This window comes from Ranitomeya variabilis, chromosome 4, assembly GCF_051348905.1.
Source record: "Ranitomeya variabilis isolate aRanVar5 chromosome 4, aRanVar5.hap1, whole genome shotgun sequence".
Lineage (NCBI taxonomy): Eukaryota > Metazoa > Chordata > Amphibia > Anura > Dendrobatidae > Ranitomeya > Ranitomeya variabilis.
The window spans coordinates 21477642-21495885 of record NC_135235.1 but is presented as its reverse complement, the minus strand read 5'-3'; the positions used below and the strand labels follow the sequence as shown (position 1 = coordinate 21495885).

The 18244-nt window shown below is 46.6% G+C and overlaps 1 protein-coding gene across 2 annotated transcripts in view; it reads right to left on the bottom strand.

Annotated features, from left to right (window-relative positions):
* The window catches only part of LOC143769476 (uncharacterized), a 54124-nt gene that overhangs the window by 19491 nt on the left and 16389 nt on the right, over nucleotides 1–18244 (bottom strand). For both annotated transcript variants that reach the window (XM_077258084.1, XM_077258083.1), the window contains exons 2-7: nucleotides 13557–17993; nucleotides 11195–11255; nucleotides 4160–4242; nucleotides 3820–4073; nucleotides 2242–2402; nucleotides 695–847 (exon numbers count right to left, since the gene is read on the bottom strand). In XM_077258084.1, coding sequence (XP_077114199.1) covers nucleotides 695–847; nucleotides 2242–2402; nucleotides 3820–4073; nucleotides 4160–4242; nucleotides 11195–11255; nucleotides 13557–17982 — 5138 coding nt within the window. In that variant the 5' untranslated portion in view covers nucleotides 17983–17993. The remainder of the gene's footprint in view (nucleotides 1–694; nucleotides 848–2241; nucleotides 2403–3819; nucleotides 4074–4159; nucleotides 4243–11194; nucleotides 11256–13556; nucleotides 17994–18244) is intronic.

The following is an 18244-nucleotide window of genomic DNA, read 5'->3' as shown; positions in this document are numbered from 1 at the left end:
GATGCGCCTATTCTGGCACTTAGCATCTCTCTTCCCACTCCCTGTAGCGGTGGGATATGGGGTAATGAAGGGTTAATGTAACCTTGCTATTGTAAAGTGACATTAAGCCAGATTAATAATGGAGAGGCGTCAATTATGACACCTATCCATTATTAATCCAATTGTATGAAAGGGTTAAAAAACACACACACATTATTAAAAAAGTATTTTAATGAAATAAAGACACATGGTGTTTTAATATTTTATTATACTCTTAATCCACCTGAAGACCCTTGTTACCTGAAATAAAGTTAAAAAAACAAACAAACAACAATATTCCATACCTTCCGTCATTCAGTCTTGTCCCACGCTGTAAATCCATCTGAAGGGGTTAAATCATTTTACACCCAGGAGCTCTGCTAATGCAGCTGTGCTTCTGCCTGTAAAACTTGGTGAATGAATGGAATGCAGGGGAATGTACTGTAGTTACCTCGAGTCGCGGTGATGCGCCCTCTGCTGGATGAACTCATATGAACTCGAGCGTGGGAAAATATTCTGAAAAGTTCCCAGGCTCGTCCGTAAAACTCGCTAGTGTGACGCCGGCCTAAGACACACTGCCCTCCACTTCTGATAAGGGCCATACAAAGATTGGGGGTCCTCAACCTGTAGTGTACATATCTGCATATATGAGGGGAGATATCCCAGGTCCACTTACATCAGCCTTTGGAAGGTCCTGTCCTGGTAACTCTGATTGGTGACGTACGGCAGGTAGACCCTGCGGAAATTGGGCTCATGCGCGATCACCACATCACACACCTGGAAGTTGTATATGTTGCTCTCGAATTCTTCTTCCAGGTCAAAAAGGAAACTGATCCAAGACAAAACACAATAGGTTAGTACAAAAAGAAAAGAGAAGTTTAAAAAGTTGTTTAAAAAATAAATAAATAAAAAATAAACTAAACCAAATACGAGGTTTCCTATGAATATCTTTCACTGATAAAGCTGGGTGGCATCCAACATAGCTGCCATTATAGATCCAAGAAAAAAAAAAAAGTTGTCACCCAGCTTTACTGCAATCATGAATGGTAAATCTTAAAGAGTTATTGCAACAATGGCAATGTTTTTTTTTTTTGTTTTTTTTTTACAAAGCTCAGTATCCACAGGACTATTGTCATTGTTGCAGTATGAGCCCAACAGTGATTTCTTTTTTTTTCCATGTTTCATCTGTTTCTGAACGTCAGATCTTCATGATAGCTCCTATACTTATCTGCTAAAACTACAATTCCCAACTGCACCCTGTTTCTCCTCAGTGCTGCAGGCCCCTTCCTTGGCTTTCCTAGCAGCTTCCTGATACAGACAGATGGATCGCAATATGGACACTTTTTATATCTGTGGATCAGGTGACCACCGATAGGTCTGAATGTGATGAGTGTGACCCACTACTTAACGAAAATCCATCACTTTTTACAAACTGCACATTTCATTGGTGGTTCCTGGGGGTCTTCAAAGCGTGATTATCACCTGCAGAGAATAGCAGAGCTGGGCATAGAATAGCGGAGCTAGGCATAGAATAGCGGAGTTGTGCTACAACCCGGTTGTCAGAGGTTTAATTAGACAAGGTCATTAGGATTTAGGTGGATCTCAGACAGATCATTGACTGCAATGCACGGACTGGCCGCGGGTCTCCTGACCCAAGAGTGACAGTTCCATGTGTTTCTATAAGGCTGCCAAGCTTCAGTTGGGAGACCCGCGGCTTCTCCATGCATTGCTGTCCAAGATTGGAAAAAGATCCACGGATGTCTACATGATCCCTAAGGAGTCTTCACTCCTGTCCTAGTTTCTGTTCACACACACGAAGCTCAAAATAAAAATTGGAGCCCCTGACTAAGCATGGGAACGGGCGAAACCATCACAGGCTTCATTGCTCTACACATCCTGTGACCACCGCCTCCATGGATTCTAGTAATAACTCTCTTGTCGCTGGCAGGTCACATAATCATGGATGTATAAGACGATCTAGCAAAGCTTTAATATCGACAGTGTGGAAATATCACAGCTCCAGCAATAGGTGAAATAAATAATAAACAAGTAAAAAAAAATTATATATATATATATATATATATATATATATATATATATATATATATATATATATATATATATATATATCTATCATAAAAAACATTAAATAAAATTAGTAAAATTAATACAATGTTATCACTCTGCAGGTATAGACAGATTCTGGATGGAGCGGATACGCACTCGTTGCTGGCATCTCGGACATCGGACAGACGGGAGAAGAGCCACTGGCGATCCTGAGCGCTCATTAACTCCTGCAGGTCGGTGTTTAGCTGGAAATGATCCACCGCGATGTGGAGACTCCGCAGGTAAAGCGCCTCCGACAAGATGAGCTCAAACTTCGCCTGATGATGGAGACACCAAACAATGAGGAGTAAATCACTGGAATAAGTTCTACAACGCTCTAATATCATTTATATTTCAGGTCTTCATCTTCAATGTCCTCAATTTCTGTCAGTGAGTGAAAAGGATAACTCCGGTGGCAGAGAATCCAGCCTGCCCCTACTCACCCAGCAGCGCAAATATACCCGGACTGATACATTGTACCAAACCCTCACCATGAAAAGCTCCACCTGCTACAGTCAGGAGATACAATCTACTCCATGATATATGTAACCCCGCACCACAGATCCCCCACAACAGGGCGTCAGCCACAGATCCCCCACAACAGTGCGTCATCCACAGATCCCCCATAACAGTGCATCATCCGCAAATCCCCCATAACAGTGCGTCATCCACAGATCCCCCATAACAGTGCATCATCCGCAAATCCCCATAACAGTGCATCATCCACAGATCCCCCATAACAGTGCGTCATCCACAGATCCCCCATAACAGTGCATCATCCGCAAATCCCCATAACAGTGCATCATCCACAGATCCCCATAACAGTGCATCATCCACAGATCCCCATAACAGTGCATCATCCACAGATCCCCCATAACAGTGCATCATCCACAGATCCCCCATAACAGTGCGTCATCCACACATCCCCATAACAGTGCGTCATCCACAGATCCCCCATAACAGTGCATCATCCGCAAATCCCCATAACAGTGCATCATCCACAGATCCCCCATAACAGAGCGTCATCCACAGATCCCCCATAACAGTGCATCATCCGCAAATCCCCATAACAGTGCATCATCCACAGATCCCCATAACAGTGCATCATCCACAGATCCCCCATAACAGTGCGTCATCCACAGATCCCCCATAACAGTGCGTCATCCACAGATCCCCATAACAGTGCGTCATCCACAGATCCCCATAACAGTGCGTCATCCACACATCCCCCATAACAGTGCGTCATCCACACATCCCCCATAACAGTGCGTCATCCACACATCCCCCATAACAGTGCGTCATCCACACATCCCCCATAACAGTGCGTCATCCACACATCCCCCATAACAGTGCGTCATCCACAGATCCCCCATAACAGTGCATCATCTGCAAATCCCCATAACAGTGCATCATCCACAGATCCCCATAACAGTGCATCATCCACAGATCCCCCATAACAGTGCGTCATCCACACATCCCCATAACAGTGCGTCATCCACAGATCACCCATAACAGTGCGTCATCCACAGATCCCCCATAACAGTGCGTCATCCACAGATCCCCATAACAGTGCGTCATCCACACATCCCCCATAACAGCGCGTCACCCACAGATCCCCCATAACAGTGCGTCATCCACAGATCCCCCACAATAGTGTGACAGACAGATGAGCGCTATTCTAGACTCGGCTCGCACCTCCTGCAGCTTCTGCTCCTCTCGGGTCATTGTTAGAAAGGTGACACTGTCCCGGATTTTGGGGATGTCCTGCCATAGGGAGTCAGCTGAGGAGATGGAGAGACGCTGCAGGTAGGACTCCTGGGATGATAGGATCCTCCTCCGCACTCGCGGAGAGCTGGGCAGGCTGTCCTCTGCTGGGGAGTCGCCCGGTTTCTGCCTTTGGATCTCCTGGTTCAGAGCCACATCACTGTACTCCTGATACAGGAGGCTGGCTGCAGGGGAACAGCAGGAACCACTCAGACATACAAATATTATATGGTGGCTTCACTTGGAGACAAAGTGGCCACAGACAACTTACAGGAGTTTATGAACGTGGAGTAACGTCGGTGGATGCTCTTCGATGACTCGGAGGAAGGCGGTGCAATCTTGCTGCGGGACCCTCTTGGAAAAAAAGTTACCAGTTACTGACGGTTCAGATAATCAATAAGTTATATTCCTTCCCTGATATCAACAGTCTGATGGAAAATATATATATTCACCCATCGCTAACGGGAAAGCTGTCTGGGGGGTTCCACCACTCCATTAAAATGTGGCGTCTTAAAGCCCTGTTCTCAGGATCGGTGGGCAGCGCTCACTATTATACTGGGGCAGACACCGTGTACATACATTACATTAATGATCCTGGGTTACCTCCTGTATTATACTCCAGAGCTGCACTCACTATTCTGCTGGTGCAGTCATTGTGTACATACATTACATTAATGATCCTGAGTTACATCCTGTATTATACCCCAGAGCTGCACTCACTATTCTGCTGGTGCAGTCACTGTGTACATACATTACATTACTGATCCTGAGTTACATCCTGTATTATATTCCAGAGCTGCACTCACTATTCTGCTGGTGCAGTCACTGTGCACATACATTACTGATCCTGAGTTACATCCTATATTATACCCCAGAGCTGCACTCACTATTCTCCTGGTGCAGTCACTGTGTACATACATTACATTACTGATCCTGAGTTACATCCTGTATTATACCCCAGAGCTGCACTCACTATTCTGCTGGTGCAGTCACTGTGTACATATATTACATTACTGATCCTGAGTTACATCCTGTATTATTCCCCAGAGCTGCACTCACTATTCTGCTGGTGCAGTCACTGTGTACATACATTACATTACTGATCCGGAGTTACATCCTATATTATACCCCAGAGCGGCACTCACTATTCTGCTGGTGCAGTCACTGAGTACATACATTACTGATCCTGAGTTACATCCTGTATTATACCCCAGAGCTGCACTCACTATTCTGCTGGTGCAGTCACTGTGTACATACATTACACTACTGATCCTGAGTTACATCCTGTATTATACTCCAGAGCTGCACTCACTATTCTGCTGGTGCAGTCACTGTGTACATACATTACATTACTGATCCGGAGTTACATCCTGTATTATACTCCAGAGCTGCACTCACTATTCTGCTGGTGCAGTCACTGTGTACATACATTACATTACTGATCCTGAGTTACCTCCTATATTATACTCCAGAGCTGCACTCACTATTCTGCTGGTGCAGTCACTGTGTATGTAGCGCCCCCACTGCCGCAGGGCCAAGGGGTACCCGGGTATCGGGCCTCTGAGTCTCTGCTCTGGGGTTGTCACGGTGGCTAGGCCCGGTCCGTGACCCTGCCGAGGGGCGTACAGTGATAGAAATGATGGATGATGGTAGTGGTGGTGGTGCGGTGCAATAAATAACGAGGACACCAGGTTGCAGTCTCTTTACCTCTTTACTGAAGATCTCTGAGTCCTCAGTCCGGAATCCGGATAACCAGGCTGCGCAAGTCTGGCCGGTCCAATGGCACCTCCAGAGTTCTCTTTACAGGTGGAAATCTGTGCCTTCCTTCTAGCGCTATGTTGTGGTCCTTCCCTGCTGTGCTTACGGAACGTCCCCACAACTGTTGTGTCTGTTTCTTAAGTTCCCTCACAACACGATTAGATGATGTTCTGCTAATCCTCCGTCCCTCCCTGATGTTACGGTTAGGACGGCACCCGTTTGACGGGTAGGCTCGGAGCTCTTCCGGGACCCTAGAGTCGCCCCTCTCCACAAGTTGCCCCCCAAGACTGCATAGGTGATTTAGGTGAGACAGCCCGCCTGAGACTGACTGTCCTGCCGTAGGTTCGAAGTATTGCCTGAAGCTGTATATAGAAATACTTCCTTCGGCGTTCCGGCCACCGGTTGTTTGCGCCTCAGTAGGATGTTGCCTCGATCTTACAGCACGACCCCTACTGGTATTCTCCTTGTCGCTTTGATCTCGTTTCTCACTCAGCAAAATCTATCTCGCTTCTAGTCCTTCCTTGGGCACCGCCGCTATACTGAGCAGGCACGGTCCCGTTACGTTCTCTCTGTTTGCCAAGCCTCTGTCAGGATCCCACCCCTGACAGAGACCCTACCGAATCTTCTCCTGCAACACCCTCTGCCACAAGGTGTTGCCTGGCTCCAACCCAGTCAGCTTTCTGTCTAACTTCCTGCCTGACCCCCAGTTTTACCAGTGTTGTGGAGAGTGGCCTAGTAAATAGAACCCTTAGCTCCCCCTGGAGGCCCGGCGGTGAAATGTATTGGTGTCTGTGATACCTGGTCAGATGAACCCCTTCAGTGCCATCAGACGTACCATAGCTCCCCTTAGTGGCGGAGCCACAGTACTGCAACGACCAGGACTCTGGGGCGCTGCACTCCCCCCCCAGTTAAATCCAGTACTCCGGGACTGGGAAGAAAACAACAATACAGATTAGCAAAAAGACATACAATTTGTTGAGTGCAAATAACAATAAGTATACTTGAACAGAGCTTCCCTTTATGGGAGGGGAGGACACATGAACGTTACAAACAAGGTTAAATATCATAGCAACATGCTATAAGTAACTTTTCTTACCCAACCGGGTATTCTACTTAGTACAAATTCTTGAACAATAATTTAACATTGCCTTTAAGGACGTACACTCAATATCCGCTAAAGACCCTCTTATAATCACATTATAAGGCAATTTAACTTTTTTCATTCTCCTTCTTTAAATCTGCAGGACCGCCTGTCCTAACGGCACCAGACCTACTGCCTCTCCTTTCTTACAGGACCGCTCCTTTCAGCCCGAGCCTTCTGTCTTTTCAACTACTATACACAGTATAGAACATAACATTACTTTCAATATTAAGAGCACTGAGCCATCTCTATATGGCTCCTAGGAGGACTCAGGGTTCACCTTCTATCCTCATTTTCTATCAACGTTATCAACATTTTCTTAAAGCATTAACTTCCATCATTACTTCCTTACTAGCAACTATGCAGGACACTACGTCTACCCCTACGGGCCCACTGCATCTTTCTTCTAACTTTCACTTTCCTTCGGGAAACATTATCAGCATTCTTTTACAATTAACTAGTTCAATACATATAGCTTTTACATGTAAACATTATCATTTTCTTTCAAGGCATCGTTATCACTTTACTGTTTTAAGGCAGTATTACTCATAAGTACACAGATGAACATCCCCTTTAAGAGGGGACCAAGTCTTTATGAGGTAGCATATCTTCTCAGGCTACCAGTCCATACTCATCAAAGGCTCTGGTGCGGTATCTTCGCAAAGAGTCTCTCTTTAAGTAAAACCAGTAGGGAGCACCTTTAAGAAGGTGCAAACTATTTACAAAAAGTTTGTATCATGCACTGTTCATGATTGCGGCAGTTCTGAAAACTTGTGCAAAACTTAGAAAAACAAACAAAACAATAGGGATCCCGGGTCAACAAAGGGATCCCTTTAAAAGTTAACCCAGGACGGGTTTAGCAGCAAACAGTAGACAAACAGTTAAACAAGGAACTATTTACATTCTCATGGTATCGAGGTTTATCTTCATAGTAAATCACAAGACATCAGCCGAAAGTGGGCACCTTTCGACTGTGCAGGCTTCGATCCTAGGTCAGCAGCTGATGCCGCACCAGTATCACTGGTGGGTTTCCCTGGCGCAGTCAGACCACCTGATGTCTGAACCCGAAGGCGGACTCTAGCCGCCAGCTCAGTCGCTGCAAGGAGACGTACGGCGGCAATATTGGTAAGATCTGTCACGTCTGGTTCCATCATGGCGGACGAAGCAGATGACGCTCTCCCAAGCTCACAGCGGCGCACGTTCCGGGCATACCACCCGTATGCATTCTGATGACGGGTGTAAGTCACCTGATCCCCCTTTTGCAATGGGTCACCACTTCGGCCACAGCAGGGAGTCTTCACGTTGCAACTGGCAACGAAGACGTCAGTTAGTAGCCCCAGTTCCTGTATGGAGCCCCATCCCCTCTTCGGGTGGAAGGCCAACACAGTGCCCCGCTTTACCATGTCCCTGTCATCACATGCAAGAGGCGATGGTTGTACCCTCGGTGGGTCGGTCAGCTCTGCCTCTGTTTGCCTTTTCCAATGTAGGATCAAGCATTGTTTGTATTGTTCCCAAGTAAGCACAGCAAGGGTGAATCCTTCCTCCCGAACTCCATCTGGCCCAGCCCGGGGGGTGTCCCACTGGAGGATCACCCCATCTGGGCCCACGTCGATGGGTTCTCCCATCCTAGTCGGCAGCGGTGGTACCAGCTTCCCCATCGCATCGGGGGGTAACACTACTAGCTCTGCCGAGAGGAGACGGCTTTTACTGGAGTGAGGGCCGGTCGCGGGAGCGGAACCGAGCGGGGGAGCAGGGGCGTCTTCCATACCTGCGCCTGATGTGCTTCCACCGATGTCGATCCGGTCCATTAACGAGGATGCTGGAGTCGGCTGCAGCCCGGACCGCGGCTCCTCCAATGTGGTCCCCGGATGCGGCTCCGCCCACCACGGTTCCTCCTCCGCTGGCTCTGAGGACGGGATGGGTAGACTCAGCTCCGCAGCCTGTTCCGAGGAATTCAGATCCTTCCGCTGCGGTGGACGTAGGTCCGCCTCTGGTGGATGAGGGCAAGCCGGGGTCACTCCTCCCTGGTTCAGGCACTTGCTGTTCATCATCGCTGTCTGATAGTCGGTGGCAGTGCATGCACCTAGCTCCGCCATTTCTCCGGGGTCGAGCTTCTCCGTCACCCGCTTCCCACCGTTGCAAATCAAGGGGTGGTCCTCTGCTTTGAGGCATGTCCTCGCTTTGCAGTAAGAGGCGCAGAGGGCGGTCACCGCTTCTGGCGCCACTTTGGTAGTCTCCTCCCATGGCACGCCCTCCTTCTTCTTTGGTGTAGCAATGGCGGCGATTTTTGGCAGGAACTTCGGGCGGCAAACGGCAATACACAGTCTCTCAATAAAGCACAGTAAATCAGTTCCTAGGCACACATGACCTGATTCTTCAGGCTTAAGTAGATCCTGTTCGTGACGCCAGGTTGTAGCGCCCCCACTGCCGCAGGGCCAAGGGGTACCCGGGTATCGGGCCTCTGAGTCTCTGCTCTGGGGTTGTCACGGTGGCTAGGCCCGGTCCGTGACCCTGCCGAGGGGCGTACAGTGATAGAAATGATGGATGATGGTAGTGGTGGTGGTGCGGTGCAATAAATAACGAGGACACCAGGTTGCAGTCTCTTTACCTCTTTACTGAAGATCTCTGGGTCCTCAGTCCGGAATCCGGATAACCAGGCTGCGCAAGTCTGGCCGGTCCAATGGCACCTCCAGAGTTCTCTTTACAGGTGGAAATCTGTGCCTTCCTTCTAGCGCTATGTGTTGTGGTCCTTCCCTGCTGTGCTTACGGAACGTCCCCACAACTGTTGTGTCTGTTTCTTAAGTTCCCTCACAACACGATTAGATGATGTTCTGCTAATCCTCCGTCCCTCCCTGATGTTACGGTTAGGACGGCACCCGTTTGACGGGTAGGCTCGGAGCTCTTCCGGGACCCTAGAGTCGCCCCTCTCCACAAGTTGCCCCCCAAGACTGCATAGGTGATTTAGGTGAGACAGCCCGCCTGAGACTGACTGTCCTGCCGTAGGTTCGAAGTATTGCCTGAAGCTGTATATAGAAATACTTCCTTCGGCGTTCCGGCCACCGGTTGTTTGCGCCTCAGTAGGATGTTGCCTCGATTTTACAGCACGACCCCTACTGGTATTCTCCTTGTCGCTTTGATCTCGTTTCTCACTCAGCAAAATCTATCTCGCTTCTAGTCCTTCCTTGGGCACCGCCGCTATGCTGAGCAGGCACGGTCCCGTTACGTTCTCTCTGTTTGCCAAGCCTCTGTCAGGATCCCACCCCTGACAGAGACCCTACCGAATCTTCTCCTGCAACACCCTCTGCCACAAGGTGTTGCCTGGCTCCAACCCAGTTAGCTTTCTGTCTAACTTCCTGCCTGACCCCCAGTTTTACCAGTGTTGTGGAGAGTGGCCTAGTAAATAGAACCCTTAGCTCCCCCTGGAGGCCCGGCGGTGAAATGTATTGGTGTCTGTGATACCTGATCAGATGAACCCCTTCAGTGCCATCAGACGTACCATAGCTCCCCTTAGTGGCGGAGCCACAGTACTGCAACGACCAGGACTCTGGGGCGCTGCATGTACATACATTACATTACTGATCCTGAGTTACCTCCTGTATTATACCCCAGAGCTGCACTCACTATTCTGCTGGTGCAGTCACTGTGTACATACATTACATTACTGATCCTGAGTTACAGCCTGTATTATACTCCAGAGCTGCACTCACTATTCTGCTGGTGCAGTCACTGTGTGCATACATTACACTACTGATCCTGAGTTACATCCTGTATTATACCCCAGAGCTGCACTCACTATTCTGCTGGTGCAGTCACTGTGTACATACATTACATTACTGATCCTGAGTTACCTCCTGTATTATACTCCAGAGCTGCAGTCACTATTCTGCTGGTGCAGTCACTGTGTACATACATTACATTACTGATCCTGAGTTACATCCTGTATTATACCCCAGAGCTGCACTCACTATTCTGCTGGTGCAGTCACTGTGTACATACATTACATTACTGATCCTGAGTTACATCCTGTATTATACCCCAGAGCTGCACTCACTATTCTGCTGGTGCAGTCACTGTGTACATACATTACATTACTGATCCTGAGTTACATCCTGTATTATACTCCAGAGCTGCACTCACTATTCTGCTGGTGCAGTCACTGTGTACATACATTACATTACTGATCCTGAGTTACATCCTGTATTATACTCCAGAGCTGCGCTCACAATAGAAGATTGGTGGCATGCAGAATTGTAGTCAACCACATAATAGACAGGGATGTACTTGTCATTTTGAATGGCTGAGCAATACACAGAGGCACAGATCGCCTACAGGTCTAATCTTTTTATTAATCTCCTGGGAAGCGCAGTCCATGTTGACCACCGTGACGGGCTCAGCTTGTGGACTTACCTGAGTTGTACAGATTCTGGATTACTAGAAGGGTTCTCTTTGGTTGTGTGAGGTCCTTCCTCTGCAATGTAATAAAACATATGTTTTTATATAGATAAAGTCTAACTCCGGCCATATACACACGAGCAGCTCACAAGTTATACCCCAATACCATGCGAGTCTGTTCTCCTCGCCCTACTCTGCACTGATGGGGGGCAAGAACCCCAGTACAGCAATCTGCAGATAAGGATGGCTTGGCCCTGATGAGCGTCGTAGTCACTACCCGGCGCCTGGGTAAGTTTACTGCTATTCACAGACGCTGGCGCCAGACTCAGGGAACATCAGAGCTTCGGGGGCACAATTTTTCTAATATGTTTGTGAACGAGGGATTGTCTCTTGTGTTATTTCTGTATATTTAAGGTCTTTCAGGTATCCTTTTTCAGGACTACATCAGATTTGTTGGATTACTTCATACCTGCATGGAATTTGTTCTTTTTTTTTTTTTTTTTCAATAAATTGGTGAACGAGGGACAGTGTGGGGGAGTCTTTTTTCAAATAAAGTGTTTATCTTCTGTGTTTGTGTTTTTGTTTTGTATTACTGGGTTAGTAATGGGGGTGTCTGATAGACACCTGTCCATTACTCACCCCGGGGCTAGATGCCAAATGGGATTTTAGTCAAATCACAGCCGACATCAACCCCAACTTCCATCGCACCGTGGCAATATGGAAGAGTCGAGCAAAGCACCAGAATTGGCGCATCTCAAGTGATGTGCTAATTCTGGGGCAGCTGCGAGCTGGTACTTTTAGACTGGAAAGGGCCCAATAACCATGGACCTTCCTTGTTTAATAATGCAAACTCACAGCTGTCTGCTTTACCTTAGCTGGTTATCAAAAATAGGGGGTGACCGCACATCATTTAAAAAAATTATTTATTAGATTAAACCAGGCTAAAAACACCTGCGTAAACACACTTACAATGCATTTTTTTTTTTAAACTGTGGATTTTTCGTATCTATTGCAAGTCTATGGGGAAATTCTGCACAGAAGACTCAGCGTTCCCATAAGAGAAATCAACATGCTGCGGCTCGGAAACTCGTACCGCAGGTGATTTTACGCAGCTTAAAAAGGAAGCACAGTGGGCATGAGATCTGTATGAATCTCATCTACTGTGCTTGTATTGTACAATGCATTTTGGAAGCAGCAGAAATACGCTCCACATCCAGAGCGCAAACGTTAGCATTACTGCTGAGCATGCATGCATGCCAAGCAATAAACCCTGCCTATATGCCTCTATTCCAAACCTATTTCTCCTCTACCAGCGATCCCTACACTGAAAGCAGAAAAAGCAGCAGTTTTTCTAGAGAAGGACACTATGTAGCCCTGAAAAAGGACTTTTGTTTTAATGGTGCAGGAGCGGTGTACAAGTAATGCAATAGCAATAAAGCCCTGCCTATATGCCTGCGCTAACCTAAGCTATCCCTCCTAAATCAACTCTCCCTGAACTGCTTCCAGAGGACAGTGTGCAGATCATCGAGTCATCAGGTTTTATATAAGACTGGTCAATCTCAGTAATGCTACTGCATTACCATGTATGGCAGGCAATCCCCGCATGTTTATTGGCCGTCTAACAGTCGCGAAACATGTGGGGCGGGGACTCAACCATGGCGCTCAAGCACCCGTGACCCTCGATCAGCGAGATACCCAAGCACACCGATGCTCAATCGAGTACTGAGCAGTGGTGAGCACGCTTGCTCATCACTAGTTGATCACCTGTCTGGTGATTGTTGAAGGTCTGACCACTGGGACCACACCAGTGAAAAGAATGGGGCACTTTTATCCCTGTTAGTATAGATAGGTGATACTTATACAGCTTAAAATAATGTCACCCAAAGAATGAACGTTTTGCTCATTCGTGAGGCGACATGGACAGTTGTAGAGGTTTGTAGTTGTATTAAATTTTAGTGTTATGGCTGCAACTCTCAACTTTCCCACCGGTCAATGGAGGCCGGACTCCAAATCATTATAGATCTAAGGTTTATCTTAGTTGAAACGGTGAGATGCATGAAGTTTAGCTGTGCAAGGCTTGTCTGAGTAAATTTTTGGGGGGGCTAGATAAGTAACAATTCAGGTTCAAAAACACAAATTGTGTTCCTGTGCGTTTGACGAGACGTCTCCCACTCTCAGATCCCTAGGCACTATATTTTTTAACTGGTCATATACATGATCACTGTTCTCTAAAGTGTTGTAGAAATGTAGTCCATGATTGCTTCACATTCACCAGCAACCATGATATATGGAGAAAAAAAAAATGATTGAAATATATAACACATTGTAAATGATGAATAAAGTTCCTGAGGCTTGATAATATTCCCTCTACACCTACCTCTTACAGTTGCCATGGAAGATGAACCTCTCGATTGACCAGTCTCTTCTGAAATTCTTTGCTGTTGTGCTAATTGTCTATTTCTAGAGGAAATTTGGATCGTACTGATATTCATTGGTTGTATCTTTGGCAAGCTACTTGTTTTAGGTCCTATTCGATCATCTCTTTGAGGGATGACGGGTAGGTTTGGGTTACTAAACCTCTTGGTAGTTGGTTTAACCCCAACATTGCTTCTTTTGTGCCTTATCGTGGCTCGTCTTATCAGGTGATTGTCTTGCGTTTTCAGAGATCCAGTGTCATTTACCCCACCCACGTAACGTGTAGGGTGAGGAGGAAGCCACACAGGGCCAAGTGAAGGAGGCAGCATTGTTCTGGCTTTAGAGGCTTCTTCACTTGATATTTTGGGTTCTCCAACAATGCTTTCAGGGTGATTGATGTGCAGAAAAACCGGATTATCTTCCTGATCATTACTTTGATTTTTTTTGCCTTGTCGAATGTTCTCTTCCTGGTAGAACCCAGATTCTTGTGTGTGGCCTAACAAAAGCATAGGGTTAAATATCTGTGTAGGATAGAACGTATGTTCCTTTATTGAGGTTGTATCCTCTGCCCTATGTGAAGCTTTCTTTTCATCTGGCATTGGGTACAAGACAGACATTGGGGTTTGCTCCAGAGTTTTTGTTGAGGTAGGGGTGTAAGAAGAGGTAAATTTGTCACAAGGAGGCGTTACACTTCTTAATCTACCCCTGGAAGAACCTTCGCTGTTGGAGACGGACTGTTGTTTTTCTTCTTGGTCACGATTCAAGTAGGGATCTGTGTTACTTCGCTGCCTTCTTAAGAGTTTTATATTTTTTAAGTCTATATCTGTAGTTTTTCCCATTTCTGAACGAAGAGTTGTTGTGTCTTGGTCAAGGCCAGTCGCAGAATGAATATCACCCAAAGTAGTTTCTTGGTGGTCGGATTCTCTACATGATTCTTCTGGAGGTAAGTTGGTGGTTTCTTGTGCAGCTATACATTCTGTGTCCACAGTGTTTAGTAATAAATCATGAGATTTACTTTTTAAATCAAGTTCGTCTATATTTCTAGGTACAATCGCAATGCCCTTCAAACTCATGGGAAAAAAATTTAGTTTATAATTATCAAGCTCATCCTGTAGACCTTTTTGAGTGCTTTGACCCACCTGTAAGAAACATGGGCTACTGTGAGAGTCCAACATTTCCATAGTTTCGTCCTGATGTTGTTCTGGACCACCTAACTGCTCATCCTGGACACTAGCGTTTGAATCAACTTTTGAGTCAGTGCTTTGTTCTACAAGTAATTCCGGTAGTGGCAGACATGGTTCCACAATTCCCTGACCATACGAAGAACCAGCCTGGACCATCGGTTCTGCATTGTAGACAAGATGTTGGTTGTAATCAAGTTCATTTTGGGTATCTGTAGGTCTTACATTTTCAGGATCTCCAAACTGGGTTTCCATATCCTGTAAAAGCTCTGCATAGTTCACCAGGTTTTTTTCTTCCATCAGAGGAGGACCACCAACATTGAGTTGAGTTTCTGTATTCATCATTGACTCTATGTATGATTTCTCATTGTGAAATACTGGGGTAATGTATTGTAACTCAAGTAGTGTCTCTTGGTTTAATACATTTGGAAGATGTTCAGAAAGTCCCTCATCCGTCTCTACAAGGTTTTCAATGCGAAGAAGCTCCTGTTCAATTCTTGTACGCTCTAGATAGGCGATCTCTATATCCTCACTTAGCCCATGTTTACTGAATGTTTCTGCCAAATCCCATCTCTGCTTGGAAATCTCATCATCAAGCTCATGTTCATTGGTGACACTTTTTTCGAGGACTCTCGAAGCTTCAGAAAGTTCATCAGTGCATTCACAATCTGCATTAGATGCCATCTGAGCTTGTTTATCTGACATTTCCCTTTCTTCACTGGATGGTTCAATGGCAATTCTTTCTTCACTTGAGACTTCCTTCATGCTTTCCGATATCTCAGAAGTTATATGTAATACATTTGTATCCTCAGAGTCCGGTGTCTCCTGTAAAGTATTTTTCCTGAAAGTTTCTTTAAAAATGCCCTGCATCTCTTGACAGTCTGTCCCTTTGTAGACTTCCTGAATTTCTTTAAGCTTTGCCTCGTCACAAAAGGTCTCTTTAAATGCATTCGTGACTTCTTCATTGATCGTTTCTTTGTAGACTTCCTGAGCCTCACGAGGAGCTCTATCTTGATCACTATGTGTTCCAGAACAGAAAGTCTCTATATTGACACCTTCACTCTCTGTGTCATCTGTAATGGACCCTATTTTTTCTACACTATTTATTTCATTTTCATCTGGACTTTCTGTAGTTACGGTCTCTTTTTTATCGTCGGAGGTTCCTTGGTTCTCAGTCATCATATTTTCATCAGATGCCTGGTCAGGAACCGCACTTATATTGTCCTTATTAAGATCTATCCTACAGTCATCAAACTCTACACTTTCCATCCCACTTACTGTCTCATTGTTCTGGACCTCTGGATCTGCATTGTGATCATATGGCCTAGTCACGTCACAAACAGTCTCATTACCTAGAAGCCTTACTAACTCTACAACTGTCTCTTCATTAGGATGCATAATCAAGCGACTGACTGATTCATGAACAAGAAGCCCAGTTCGTTCCTCACTGCTCATCACCTGACAATGAGGCTCAGCCTCCTCACTGACTGTCTCCAGAGCATAAGACCCAGTATCACCATCATAGGTGTTCTGACTGTAATGTGAGGCCTCCCTTCCATCTGTTTCCATATGCTGAGGCTCAGCCTCTTTACTGAACATCTGTGAACCACAAGGCTCAACCTCCTCACTCACCGTCTCCTGCCCACGAGGCTCAACCTCCTCACTCACCGTCTCCTGCCCATGAGGCTCAACCTCCTCACTCACCGTCTCCTGCCCATGAGGCTCAACCTCCTCACTCACCGTCTCCTGCCCATGAGGCTCAACCTCCTCACTCACCGTCTCCTGCCCATGAGGCTCAACCTCCTCACTCACCGTCTCCTGCCCATGAAGCTCAACCTCCTCACTCACAGTCTCCTGCCCATGAGGCTCAACCTCCTCACTCACCATCTCCTGCCCATGAGGCTCAACCTCCTCACTCACCATCTCCTGCCCATGAGGCTCAACCTCCTCACTCACCGTCTCCTGCCCATGAGGCTCAACCTCCTCACTCGCCGTCTCCTGCCCATGAGGCTCAACCTCCTCACTCATCGTCTCCTGCCCATGAGGCTCAACCTCCTCACTCGCCGTCTCCTGCCCATGAGGCTCAACCTCCTCACTGATTGTCTCATGACTTTGAGGTCCAGCCTCCTTACTGTCTGTTTCTTGAAAACTAGTCTCAGTATCCTTATTAACAGAGTCATGCCCATGTGGCCAAGTATCTTCACCAACTGTCTGATAACAATGAGGCCCAGCCTCTTCATCAACTGTCTCAAGACCACAAGGACCAGCCTCCTCACCGACTGTTACTTGAATATGAGGATCAGCATCCTCTTTGACTCTCTCCTGACTATGAAGCCCCCTGTCCTCATTCACAGTCTCAGGACTTTGGAGCCCAATGTCCTCACTGACTGTTTCATAACCATAAGGCCCAGCCTCCTTACTGACTGTGTCATGAGAACGAGGTTTATCTTCCACACTATCTGTCTTGTAAACACGAGGCTCAGACTCTTCGTTAAGGGTCTCATGACCATGAAGCCCTACCTCCTCATTATATTTCTCCTGAGCTTGAGGCCCAGTGTCCTCACTCATTCTCTGATGACCATGAATCCCGGGGTCTTTAATGACAGTTTCCTGACCATGAAGCCCAACCTCCTCATTGTGTATCTCTTGACCAGATGACCCAGTGTCGTCTCTGATCTCGTGTGGATCACAACGTTCTCTGTCATTTGTAACACTTTCTTCGCTGGCAGTCTCCCATTCGTCTGTTCCATCACTGAATGCTTCAAGCTCTTTAAAACTTGTCTCACTTTCCTCTTTAGGATGTCTCATTTCAGTCTCTTTAGGATGTCTGGTTTCAGTGTTGGCTCGCTCCTCTGTGGATGTCTCCATCATAGAAGGAGAGGATTCCAGTTCACCCAGTAAGGTGGCATCACATATTCCTTGGGTGTTATCATTTGATGGTGACGTGTGGAGTGATCTTTGACTTGTTTCTTTATGATGGGGAGATACGCTGGCCTCTGCCACAGCATTTATGGTTTCATTAGTCAGCACTTCCAAGGTAGGTGGCTGCAAGTTCTCCAGTAAATCAGAGTCCGCTTCCATAACTGTCTCATAACTGAGGCCGAAGTAGTCTGCCTCGTTTGTTATTCTGCACGTAGACGTCACGCTTCTCTCTGAGCTGTCGGCCTCCTGTTTCGCTCCTTGCTCATCTTTCAAAATACTTTCCATTGTTACTCCATCTGTAAGATAAAGGAAAAATGCTTTACAAAAGGGAAAACCAAAAATAAACAGAGTCAAAAACTGGAAAGGTCATTAAAAGGGAGTGTCCATTTTACAATAGGCATCCTTATAGAGGTCCTGAAGTGCATAGTATACATTGTAGACATCTACTGATGTCACTGCTGCTCTGTCAACCTCACAACCTAGTGCTGGAGGAGTGGAAGGTTGCGTCAGGTGTAGTTGGAGCGCCCCCACACCGCCGCAGGGCCGA